The following is a 13,605-nucleotide window of genomic DNA, read 5'->3' as shown; positions in this document are numbered from 1 at the left end:
CCTGTGCAACAGCCCTACAGGCTGCAGGGAAGAATATTACCTCATTTAGGTTACAACTCAGGCCAGCAAGATAAATTTGCTCAGAGACAACAGAGCAAAATTCAATGAGGGTTTAGGCGGCTTAACCCAAAGAATAAGTATCACCAGTGTTGTGTGTCCACTTTGGTTTTTATGGAACGGTGTTTAACGAGAACGCCACTCTACAAATTAAACAACGGTACATCTGAGTCACTGTGTTAATGTGAAATCCTAGCCCTGAAGGGAATAAGGGTCTTTTTCTTTAAACACCAGATGCGTTTTACTTCTAAACTCTAAAAAAAATTGGATCACAGTGTTGTGCTTATGCCAAACAAACAGCGATGTAATTGCCTGCGCTCTGCCATTTGTCATATAATTAGCTTTTACTGTTGCGCTTCCACTTCAAAAAGCAATTCAGCCTGCTGCAATAAATTTTCCTTTATTATTACAGTGCAGTTATAACAATCGTACAGACACACACAGATGTGTGTACTGCATCAGCATCCAGACTTAATGATGAACGAAGACTAACCAGGAGCGACGCGATAGGTTCGCAATTTGTCTGTTCACACTGAAAGCAAAAATGCTGTGCGAGGCCGCACAATAAAAGCTAATCAGAACATATTTGATGTTAAACACACAGTTTGGACAAATGAGAGTGGCTTCGAAAGCTCTCAGATTTCATCAAAAATATCTTAATTTGTCTTCCGAAGATGAACGAAGGTCTTACAGGTTTGTAACAACATGAGGTCAACTATCTCTTTAAGAACTGTTCAATGAAAGGATTCTTCTTTCGAAATGCAACAAAAAATGCAAAAAATCTTACCATTGTGACAGAGCACCACGGCCATGTAATCCTGGGTTTTGGAGCTGACATAGACCAGAAGGCTGGGAGAAGTGGAGGTGCTGAAGCTGAAGGTCAGATCTTCACTTGTCAGGTTGGTCTCGACAGGAAGGTTGTGGATTACTCTCTTCTCATCCAGGCTGGAAGCTGCAGCAATCACTTCAGGTACCAGATTATATTTGACCAGTGTTCCCGCCTCAAAGAATCCACCAACATCTGGAAAAGAATGAGGAGTTTCTTCAAACAACACAGTTGTTTTGCACATTATTGTTGGTTCTAGAACAATAATTTTAACATTTGATCAGAACTGAGGGTTAGGTATAGTTAGGAATATGCCAGAGAATTTTATAAGTTTCTTAAACTCACAAAGGCTGTGTTTATTTGATCAGAAATATAGTAAAACATATGGAAGCCTGTTTCCGCCACTGAATAAAATATTTAAAAAAAAGGTAATTGTGACTTTTTATCTCACAATTCTGACAATCCTGAAAATCTTGCAATTGCGAGTTACATCTCACAATTCTGACTTTTCTCACAATTCCGAATTTATATCTCAGCTCATAACTCACAATTGCGAGTTATAGTTAGAATTGTGATATAAACTCACAATTTTGAGAAAAAAAGTCACAATTGTAAAATATAAGCACACAATTCTGAGAAAAAAGTGAGATAAAAACTTACAATTCTGAGAAAAAAGTCACAACTGCAAGATACAAACTCACAATTCTGAGAAAAAAGTGGCAACTGCAAGATATAAACACAATTCTGAGGAAAAAAGTCACAACTGCGAGATACAAAAACAATTCTAAAAAAAAAGTCACAATTATGAGATATAAACTCACAATTCTGAGGAAAAAAATGACAATTGCAGGATAAAAACTTACAATACTGAGAAAAAAGTGACAATTGTGAGAAATAAATGCAATTCTAAGAAAAAGTCACAACTGTGAAATATAAACTCACAATTCTGAAAAGAAAGTCACAGTTATTAGATATAAACTCACAATTCTCTGAAAAAAGTGGCAATTGCGAGACACAAACTCAATTCTGAGAAAAAAAGTCAATTGCAGGATAAAAACTTAGAATTCTGAGAAAAAGTCAATTGTGAGATATAAACTCTTAATTGTGAGAGAAAAGGGCACAATTGCGAGATATAAACTCACAATTCTGAGAAATCTGTGAGTTTATATCAAACGATTCTGACTTTATTTTTAAGAATTGCGACTTCATTTCTCAGAATTGCAATTCTGACTTTATAATTCGCAATTGCAAGTTTATATCTGACATATTCTAAAAAAAAAAGTCAGAATTGTGAGATGTAAACTGCCAATTGTGTGAAAAAAAAGTCGCAATTACCTTTTTTTTTTTTTTTTTTACATTTTTTATCCAGTGGTGGAAATGGGCTTCCATAAAAAAAAACCAGTACACTACTACGGTACAATATTATTACAATTTAAAATGACTGCTTTTCTATTTTAATATATTTTAATAAACAAGTGCAATTTATTCTTGTGATAGCAAAGCTGAATCTTCTGCAGTCATAATGTCTTCTGTCACATGATCCTTCAGAAATCATTCTAATATGCTGATTTGGTTTTTAAATAACATTTCTGAACAATGTTGAAAAAGTTGTGTTGCTTAATATCTTTGTAGATAAAGTTGAAAAACAGCATTTATTTAAAATTAAAAAGTCTTTTGTAACTTTATAAATATCTTAATTGTCCCTTTTGATCAATTGAACACATTCTCAACAGAAAAATAAAAAATTGAAAACTAAAAATATTTAAATAAATATATTACTGACCCCAAACCTTTTATAACAGTAGTGTATGTGTTGAATTAATAAAGAAGGTAATCTAAAACTAAATGTAAACTCTGAAATCAGTGTTTCTTAGCCCCAAAAAAGTGATTCAAACTGCACAAATTAGATGTGACGTGTATTGCGATATGAACTGTATTGTGAGGTGATTCCTAGTCCGTAGTCTGTAGTAAAACTACAGGTCTTTGACAGGAATGCTGTTTGAAGAGCAATAAAAGATGTTGAACCAGGATCACATCATACTCCGGGCAAAATCATGGTCACCATTCAATAAATGTGCAGTGGGAATGTGTAAGTGATGTCTGACTTGGCCATCTGAGGCAGAAGGGCAAGGAAACTGACATTACTGACATGTTTTGTATTCATGAGGGGCTTCTTCAACAGCTATAAAACCAAGAGGACACTTTCCTATTACCTTTTTACTTGAGGGGGAGAACAAAGGTCCTTACACGGATCGTTTAACCCGACTGCTAGGACGTGTGCAAGTGTGCGTGGATTTGTCTTACACAGAAGCAGTATAAACAACGCAGGATTTGTTGCATATGGGGTGGAACAGAAAGAACCATGGGAAATCAACATGGGTAATGAAGTAAATACACACAAGGGTAAAAAGAGAGTGAACGAACATGACAACGTGCACCTGCACCGAATATCTCATGTACACAGAGGACGAGGAGGGTTTATCTGTTATTCACGGCATTCTCTCATTCAGCCGTTCTACCCCCGGGAACAAAGCGCTAAGTACAAATGAGCTTTGTACAAATGCTGTATCGGGAGCAGGAAGGAAATCAGTGCAGAGACTATAGATTGGTTTAATTATTTGCTGCGAGGCCCTTGAGCAATCTTTACTCTTCTACCAGGCTGAAACACGTGGTTCAGAGGCAACTGAGAAAGAACCACTATGTTTTAGTACTACTGGAGCAAAAGCCTTGACACAGCGGGAGCGTTAAAGGCAGGGTAAGGATGGCACGGATATAACGAATTACAGTTCTTGAGTATAAAAATCCCAACTATGATGTGTTCTGAGGACCAACAACTTGGTCTTTAATTGGATTATTTATTTACTGTACTACTACTATTTTAAAATCCCAAAGTCGCACCCTCTACTTGTTTCAAACCTGTAGGAGTTTCTTTCTTCTGTTGAACACAAAGGAAGATATTTTGATGAGTGTTGGTAACAATTAACAGTAGCCATTGACTTCCAATGTAGAGGGGAAAAAATGGAAGTCAATGGGTACCGTCAACTGCATGGTTACCAACATTCTTCAAAAATATCTTCTTTTGTGTTCAACAGAAGAAAGAAACTCATGCAGGTTTGGAACAAGTAAAGGGAAATTAAATGATGACAGAATTTTCATTTTTGGGTGAACTATCCCTTTAAAATTTTAATTCACTCTCCCTCAAGCCATCTGTAACGAAGCGGAGATGAGACGAGGATCTATGTGCAAGAGTTTATTGTACATCCAAAGAAAACAACAAATAATCCAGAACGGGGAACCCTTAGAATCCAGGCAAGAACAGGGAGCAACCATCACAGACATTAAACAACTGACAAAATACAGGGGAAAGACAAGGACTATTTATACACAGGGTGAGGTAATGATCTAATTGGTAACCGGGGTAACTGATGAGGGAGTGGGTGTGGTTCAATGAAGATCCATGGCAACAAACAAGGGAACAGAGGTACAGGGAAGCAGGGAACAATAAGACACAAAAACTACAAAATAAAAGTCCTTAAACACGAATACAGAAGACAAAGACCAGGCACATGACATAACCCCCCCTCAAAAGAGTGGCTTCCAGACGCTCCAAACAGAAATACCAGTCCAGGAAGGGGGGAGGAGCTCAGGCAGAACTGGGGAAAGCAGAGATAGAGGAGGTAGAAAGAGTATGGGGAGAAGCAGAGAGTTTGGTGGTTAACGCCCCCTCCGTAAGAGGTTCTACGGCTGGCGCCGACACCTCTGGAGGCATAGGCGCAGCTTCTCCGACGGGGAAGGCCTCTGGAGCAGACTTGAGACCAGACGGGGCCTCTGGGGCAGACTTGAGACCAGACGAGAGCTCTGGTGCAGGCTTGTGATCAGACGAGAGCTCAGAGGCTGACCTGTGAACAGGCGTGACCTCAGGAGCACAGTGTGTAGCCCACACACACCACATGGCCACTGCCATTAAGGGAAGAGCAGCAGCGATAACGTCACTTGGCTTGTGAAGATCTGCTGTAACGTGGCTTGACTCGGGAACAACATGGCTTGACTCGGGAACAACATGGCTTGACTCGGGAACAACATGGCTTGACTCGGGAACAACATGGCTTGACTCGGGAACAACATTGACTTGGCTTGACTCGTGGGGAACAGCTGCTGTAGCTTGACTCGGCCCTGTAGCTTGACTTGAATCAGGGGTAGCTGCCGCAACAAGAGGGAGCGCCATCTTAGCTGTCCGTACAGCCATTAGGGGTGAGTCCAACACGTGGGTCATCATGTGGCGTGACTTGGAGACAGCGACCATCTTGTGGACTGGCTTTGGCGTGGCGGCCATCTTTGCGACAGGCTCTGGCGTGGCGGCCATCTTAGCGACAGGCTCTGGCGTGGCGGCCATCTTTGCGACAGGCTCTGGCGTGGCGGCCATCTTTGCGACAGGCTCTGGCGTGGCGGCCATCTTTGCGACAGGCTCTGGCGTGGCGGCCATCTTTGCGACAGGCTCTGGCGTGGCGGCCATCTTTGCGACAGGCTCTGGCGTGGCGACCATGCTGTGAATTACCCTTTCTACTTCCTTAACAGAAAAAGGGGATTCACAGAACAGCAAAACAAAGTCTATATACTGTGACAGGGTCCAGCTGGGGTCCTCATCCGGTAAGTTTAAACTAACCTCTGGATCGAGTCCACTCCAGAAACAGTCCTTTATTTTGGTGTCATCTCCAGGCACTAGCTGGCTGTAATAAAGGAACTCCTCCACATAATATTCGATCGGTCGGCCGTTTTGAAAAATTGAGCAAAGAGTGCTCAGAGGGTCGCGATAAACTCCTGCTAGATCCATAGTTGGTCAGTTGTTCTGTAACGAAGCGGAGATGAGACGAGGATCTATGTGCAAGAGTTTATTGTACATCCAAAGAAAACAACAAATAATCCAGAACGGGGAACCCTTAGAATCCAGGCAAGAACAGGGAGCAACCATCACAGACATTAAACAACTGACAAAATACAGGGGAAAGACAAGGACTATTTATACACAGGGTGAGGTAATGATCTAATTGGTAACCGGGGTAACTGATGAGGGAGTGGGTGTGGTTCAATGAAGATCCATGGCAACAAACAAGGGAACAGAGGTACAGGGAAGCAGGGAACAATAAGACACAAAAACTACAAAATAAAAGTCCTTAAACACGAATACAGAAGACAAAGACCAGGCACATGACACCATCATAGGTGTATATGACTTCATTCTTTCAGACAAATACAATCAGAGTTATATTAAAAAATATCCTGGCTCTTCCAAGGATTTTATAATGGCAGTGAATGGGTGTTGAGATTCTGAAGTCCAATAAAGTTCATCCATCCATCATAAAAAGTACTCCAGGGGTTATTAAAGGCCTTCTGAGACAAATCGATGCATTTGTGTAAGAAAAATATCCATATTTAAAACTATAAACCATAATCTCTAGCTTCCACAAATGTTCGTATGTGCGTTCACGAGAGAGTGGCGTTCAAGCGATTGATGTAGGACCTGCGTCATGTGATCCTCATGTATTTTTCTTACACAAATGCATCGATTCACTTCAGGAGGCTTTTATTAACCCCCCGGAGCAGTTGGAGCACTTTTAATGATAGATGGATGCACTTTATTAGACATCAAAATCTCAACACCCATTCACTGCCATTATAAAGCTTAAAAGAGCCAGGACATTGTTTAATATAACTCCGACTGTGTTCATCTGAAAGAAGAAAGTCACATACATCTAGGAAGACTTGAAGGTGAGTAAATCATGGGGTAATTTTTATTTTGGGTAAACTGTGCTTTAAAGCAAGTGATCATTTTATGGTCAAATCTGTTTTAAATGAAAAAATGAAAGTCAATGGCGTCTGAAACAAAACGTATGTGTTCTGCAAAAGATGAAAAGTCACACAGGTTTGGAATGACATGAGGGTGAGAAAATTCTAATTTTTTTGTTGAGATAACCCTTTAAATCTCGAAAAAAGCACTAAATAGCATATAGACGTGAGAAACCACACACATAGCTCCGAATCCGAATAAAGCCGCAAAGAGAGTCCTCTTCCTGGAGAGAAGGTGATGTGCAGTATTGAGCCATAGATGTAAGGCAGCCTGTGGGAGCAATTGCACTGACCCAGAGGCAAAGAATCTGAGAGAATTCGATATTGACTGCAATACCCTAGACGGCACAAGTAAATATGTGTAAAATGGAAATGTGAGTTAAAACCTTGCAATTACAAGGATGTTCATGCATATTTCAAGCAGAAGGAGATGTTGAAAGCTAAGGGCAACAACACAGGCCCTGACTCGCAGCAAGTCGCCATCTTTAAATGGAGAGAACAAGGTCCTTGATGGAGGTCTGAAGAGGTCTGTTTATGTCAGTGATGCTATTACTATATTCAAATGAGGGGATGGGGCTTTAAGAACATCACAGAAAACCTTTTAAATGTATAAGTTTCTATTGCACATGCACACTGACCTTTTGAACAGAAAGGCCCATCATAAGCAGTGGTGGAGCAGTCACAGGAATAGCCGTTGTATTTCTCCACACACTCGCCGCCGTTACGGCAATACATCCCAAAACTGGTGCAGTGACCCGAACAGCCAGGTTTTACACCAGGAGTGACTTTCGCCCTCTCTTCTAAGTCAAGAGTCACTCCGTTCATCTTCAGAGAGCGGATGCATCCGAGAAATCCTTTTTGACCTCCCGCTGCACCTAGATGAGAAATGGAGACAAAGCCTAGTCAATATTACGCTTGACAGGGGTCTTAATAAAAGCATAAGTGGCACAACAAAATGACTCAATCCTTCATTTTCATTGCAGGCTCAACAACAAGCTTGAAAACAAAAGGTCAAATGAGAAACATTAAATCTCAGCCAATAGTTGAACCTTCTGGTGGGTTTCATTCATTATGGCATGTACCATTCAATACAACAGACCTTAGAGAAATTAGATACCATTAGAGTTCCACTTCCAGAAGAAAATAAACATTCGCTAATTGTTCAATGTCTTGTCTGGACATCTTTTCATTATACGAAACTGCCCAGTTAAACAGAAATCGTACAATCATTTGCTAGCTTAATACTTGATTAATAGTAAACGTCCTGGCAGGACGCATCAATTATTCACTCACGGTAAATAATAAAAACAGACTCAGAAGTACAAATGTACTACAATTTATCAAGCTGCCAAACAAAGCTTTACTCCAAAGTAGCTATATGGATTGAAGTATACACTTAAGTCAAAAGTTTACATACACCTTGCGGTAAATGTTAATTATTTTAGCAAAATAAAAGGAATCATATAAAATGCATGTTCTTTTTTATTTTGTACTGACCTGAATAAGATCTTTCACATGAATTACGATTACATGGGACCTGAAGGACAAGTGAGGGACTCATATGCAACAATTACAAAAGGTTCAAACTCTCACTAATGCTGCAGAAGGAAACATGATGGATGGGGGGGTGAAAACTTTTGAATTTAAAGATTTGGGTATATTTAACTTATTTTGTCTTCCGGGAAAGATGTACATATCTTCTGTAGCTTCTGAAGGGCAGTACTAAATGAAAAAAAAAAAAAAAGATATTTAGGCAAAATAAGAAAAATGTACACATCTTAATTCGGTTTAAAAGTTTTCACCCCCAGTTCTTAATGCATTGTGTTTCCTTCTGGAGCATCAGTGAGTGTTTGAACCTTCTGTAATAGTTGCATATGAGTCCCTCAGTTGTCCTCAGTGTGAAAAAATGGATTTCAAAATCATACAGTCATTGTTGGAAAGGGTTCAAATACACAAAAATGCTGAAAACCTGAAACATTTTTCTGAAGAACAGTGGGCAGTTTAACTGCTCAGGACAAACATTTTCTCTTGTGAACTATGTAAATGTCTTTTATGTGAACTATCTTATTCAGGTCGGTACCAAATAAAAAAAAAAAACATGCATTTTGTATGATCCCGCTTATTTTGGTTAAAAAAAAAGAAAGCATTTTGCAGATTCTGCAAGGTGTATGTACACTTTTGACTGTATATAGACGAAACTAACTGCAAAAACCAGACCAGAATACACATAATCAAAGTTTTATAAACTCAATTTAACTCAAACGCACATCAACAGTTGAGTTTTAATTGAGCTGTTGACCTGGTCGTCTATTTAATACAAAACAAACTCAATGAATCCTTTGCTAATAAACCTGAGAGCTAAGCTCTTATCATCAAACGTACAGCAAATATGCTGTACTATTTATAATACTTAAATGAAAGACACAGTGTGTCTCATGTTTCAAGGACGAACATGAGATAAACAAAACCCATTTAATTAACATTTCTATTTATTCCTCATCGCAATATTGTTCCAATTTTATTCATGTCACTTAGCAGGCGGTTTTATGCCCTCATTTGTAACTGAAGAATTAACTTCACAAACTTTTTCCACAAACACTGTTTTCATAAACACTAGATGTTTTTTAAAAGTGAGGCAGCATGAATAAGGCTTCAGTGAGAAAAGAGGCTGTTAAAACCCTTCTGAAGTTCACTGCATCCATCTCTGATGAGCCCTGAATCGGAAATTATTCTCTAATGAAACCATAATGAATTAGCATATTACATTTATTAGACCATCATGCCCAGTGGAATATATTTTGTCTGCTTTTACCATTGCAGTGCACAGGACGTTTATAGTCTTATATTGAAGCAAAAGATTACCTAGACACAGATAGAGAGACAGGTTACATTAGACTGCTTGTTGGTGTACATTTTACAAAAAAGTTACCTACTGTCCTGACAGGCCCATGACGCTGGCTTTCCTTTGGAGAACCAATATCGCCAGACGTGCAAGCAATGAGTGAAAGATATGAAAAATAAAATAATAAAAAACATGCAGTGATGAGAAAACTTAAATGGACAGTTCATCCAAAAATGCATATTCTGTCATTAACTACTCGGATTTCATCACAAATATCTTAATTTGTGTTCCTCAAGATGAACGAAAGTCTTATGGGTTTGGAACGATATGAGGGTGAGTAATAAATGACAGAATTTTTGGTTGAACTATCGCTTTAATGCATAATTAAGGCCAGGCTTCAAAGCGAACACAAAAATAAATAAATCTCAAGAAGTAACTTGATGGTGGATAGTAAAGAAACATTAAAGATTCATGCAAACAGCAAATACAGACATATGCATATTATAACACTCTGAATGGATGCAAACATGTTAGTGCTTGTTAAATCAAAGGTCTGCTTGTTATTTGAGATGAAGTGAATGACAATAAAGAACAAGCAAGCATTTAATTCTCCATTAAATATAAAGAGGCCAATATAAATGCAAAACAAATTCAAATAGATACAGGCATCCATGGGTGAACGGAAATAGAAGACAATCTGCTTTATCAATAAATTATGCCATGGAGCTAAACGGTCTGAAAAACTGAGCATGGAGGCAATCGTAAGCAGAGGAGGCCAGAAAGAGGCTTGACAGGTCCAGCCCTGCCCACTCAGCAGATATAAACCAATTAGTTTTCCCACTGAGGTTCAGGGTTTAAAGACTGAGAGTTGCTCTCTATGAACAGTCGTGTCAACATTTTACATTTTTACTGAAACAACGGACAAGGAGTAGACAACCTTTAACATTCATTTGGACGCCAAAGCTCATTACACCGAACTCTAGTGTGTGTGATAATGAAATTGATATGCCAGTCCAACATTCTTCAGATCTAAGTTGAGAATAAGAATAAAATTTTCATCAGCTGCATGGACAACATGCAAATGAGACTTACAGAGGGTTAAGGCTGGGGCTGGGCAAAATATTGAATATTAATCCATGATTTTGCTGGTTGCACTATTAAATGTACCGTCTCTTTAAAGAAAACGTACTTTGTGATTTTGTCAAACACGTAGCTTTTCATTTCATGAGACATTAATTGATGGAGTGGAGTCGTTTGGATTACTTTGGATTATTGTGATATTTTTATCAGCTGTTTTGTCTCATTCTGAAGGCACATTCTAAAAAAATTCAGCCTGTTGGGTCATTTTACTGGGTCAATTTTAATATTTTTAATATTTATAATAGTTTTTCTGCACTCTAAAAATGATGGGTTATTTTTTTAACCCCAATGCTGGGTCAGCCTGTTGTGTCATTTTATTGGGTTATTTTTAATATTTTTACCCAGGTGCTGGGTAGCTGTTCTGCGCTCTAAAAAATGCTGGGTTATTATTATTATTATTATTATTATTATTGTTATTATTTTTTATTTATTTATTTTTATTTTATTTTTATTTTTATTTTTTTTGTACCCAAATGCTGCGTTCAGCTTTTTGGGTTATTTTACTGGGTTATTTTTAATATTTTTACCCAGGTGCTGGGTAGTTCTTCTGCACTCTAAAAAATGCTGGGTTATTATTATTATTATTATTATTATTATTATTTATTTATTTATTTATTTATTTATTTTAACCCAAATGCTGGGTTCAGCTTGTTGGGTAATTTTATTGGGGTTTTTTAAATATTTTTACCCAGGTGCTGGGTAGCTCTTCTGCACTCTAAAAAATGCTGGGTTATTATTATTATTATTATTATTATTATTATTACTATTTAACCCAAATGCTGCATTCAGCTTGTTGGGTTATTTTATTGGGTTATTTTTTATAATTTTACCCAGTTGCTGGGTAGCTTTTCTGTACTCTAAAAAATGTTGGGTTATTTTTTTTAAACCCAAATGCTGGGTTCAGCCAGTTGGGTCATTTTAGTGGGTTAATATTTTTACCCAGGTGCTGGGTAGTTCTTCTGCACTCTAAAAATGCTGGGTTATTATTATTATTATTTTTAGCCCAAATGCTGCATTCAGCTTGTTGGGTTATTTTTAATATTTTTACCCAGGTGCTGGGTAGCTCTTCTGCACTCTAAAAAATGCTGGGTTATTATTATAATTATTATTATTATTTAACCCAAATGCTGAGTTCAGCCGGCTGGGTCATTTTATTGGGTTAATAATTTTACCCAGATGCTGGGTGGTTTTTCTGCACTCTACAAAGTGCTGTTTATTTATTTATTTATTTATATATTTTTGCACAAATGCTAGGTTCAGCTTGTCAGGTCATTTTATTGGGTTAATATTTTTACCCAGATGCTGGGTGGTTTTACTGCACTCTAAAAAATGCTGGGTTATTTTTTTTTAACCCAAATGCTGGGTTCAGCCTGTTGGGTCATTTTACTGGGTTATTTTTTAATATTTTTACCCAGGTGCTTGTTCATTTTTCTTGTAACTCAGCTGCTGCGTAATTTTTGTCATTCTGTTAATACACATGATAAACCCCCTCATGTACCTACCCAGCACTGGGTCAGTGTAGCCCAATGTTGGGTAAACTGTGCCTAACTGGTTAAAACTAGATACATTTGTCAGCAGCCATATTGTGCTCTGTCCTGAGAGAAAGCTGACTGACGGAAAACTTCCTAAATGAAATTAGGTTTGTATTACATTGTATTCCTTTCATTTATCACTGTATAAATAGAAAACCATCTCCCTGCTGAAAAAAACAGCATATGCTGATGCTGGGATGCTGGTTTTAGCTGGTCCTTTGCTGGTTTGTGCTGGTCCATGTGCTGGTCCAGGCCCAGCTTAAACCAGCTAAGTATCAGCTAAAACCAGCATCCTAGCATCAAAAAAACCTACCTAACCAGCATATGCTGTTTTTTTCAACAGGGGTAGTAACACATTTTTCCTTTTTTGTTTAAATGTATGTATTTATTGCAGCTAACATCTACTAGGAACGCTTCTACAAGCGTAGCATTCACCAAATCTACACTCAAAGTGAACAACGTGCTGGCACCACGAGTTTCACTTTCCTCCAAACAAATGCACGACCAGGGCTGAAACATGACAAGACTTCGCTATTAAATGTAACAAAGTTAGCGTGCGCTCCACTGACTACAATAGGAGCACTATTGATCTAGTGCGCCATTGTTGCAGCTATGGTCACGCTATGCGTTTGAAGGATTGAAACACGCTAAATGTCGGACAGACAAGATGGCATGAGGTAAAGCTGTTTTTGATGTAACTTATCAAACATGAATATAAGATAAGACATGAATATAAGCAATTTAATGAACTGGAACAGCCTACTGATAGCAGTTTTCCTCCCAAAGATTCCTATTGGTCATGTCCTTAAATGTTTTGTGAATGCTTTTGAAGATTTTATGATTGTAAAAGACTTGGCATTAAATAAAAAATAATTATTAAATATTCCAAATGAAAAACCATCAATAGGTTAACTGACCCCAAAAAACATCCCAGCAAATGGGTTAATGTAAATGAAAATAATTAAACATTCTCCCTTTAGTTAATTTTTGAAAAAAAAAAAAAAAAAAAAAAAAAAACTAAAACTAAACTAAATTTAAAGTACTTTTTCAGATGAAATTTCAGAAAAAAAAAAAAATCATAAAAAGTGTAATAAATGTAAAATTGTACGTTTGGTATTTTCAAATAATAAATAATGAAAAAAGGCAGTTTAATATATCAAATAAATAAATAATAAATAAATACATTTTTTTTAAATTTAGAAATTATATTGCATAGTCAATTTAATTATGACAATAATTAATAAACTAAAATAAAAATACACAAATGTATATTTTCTGTTCAGAAGAATTCTGTTTTATAAAACTTTTCAACCACTCCGATATCAATAAGAACTTCTTGGAAACCTGGAAATTTTCTTAACGTC

At 37.5% G+C, this 13,605-nt stretch overlaps 1 protein-coding gene across 1 annotated transcript in view; it reads right to left on the bottom strand.

The window, feature by feature from the left end:
- cntnap2a (contactin associated protein 2a) overlaps nt 1-13,605 on the bottom strand; it is a 488,873-nt gene that overhangs the window by 42,898 nt on the left and 432,370 nt on the right. The window contains exons 18-19 of the mRNA XM_051098409.1: nt 7,366-7,602; nt 845-1,078 (exon numbers count right to left, since the gene is read on the bottom strand). Coding sequence (XP_050954366.1) covers nt 845-1,078; nt 7,366-7,602 — 471 coding nt within the window. The remainder of the gene's footprint in view (nt 1-844; nt 1,079-7,365; nt 7,603-13,605) is intronic.

This window comes from Labeo rohita, chromosome 24, assembly GCF_022985175.1.
Source record: "Labeo rohita strain BAU-BD-2019 chromosome 24, IGBB_LRoh.1.0, whole genome shotgun sequence".
Classification (NCBI taxonomy): domain Eukaryota; kingdom Metazoa; phylum Chordata; class Actinopteri; order Cypriniformes; family Cyprinidae; genus Labeo; species Labeo rohita.
The sequence above is the reverse complement of the archived record's forward strand: the minus strand, read 5'-3'. Positions and strand labels throughout refer to the sequence as shown.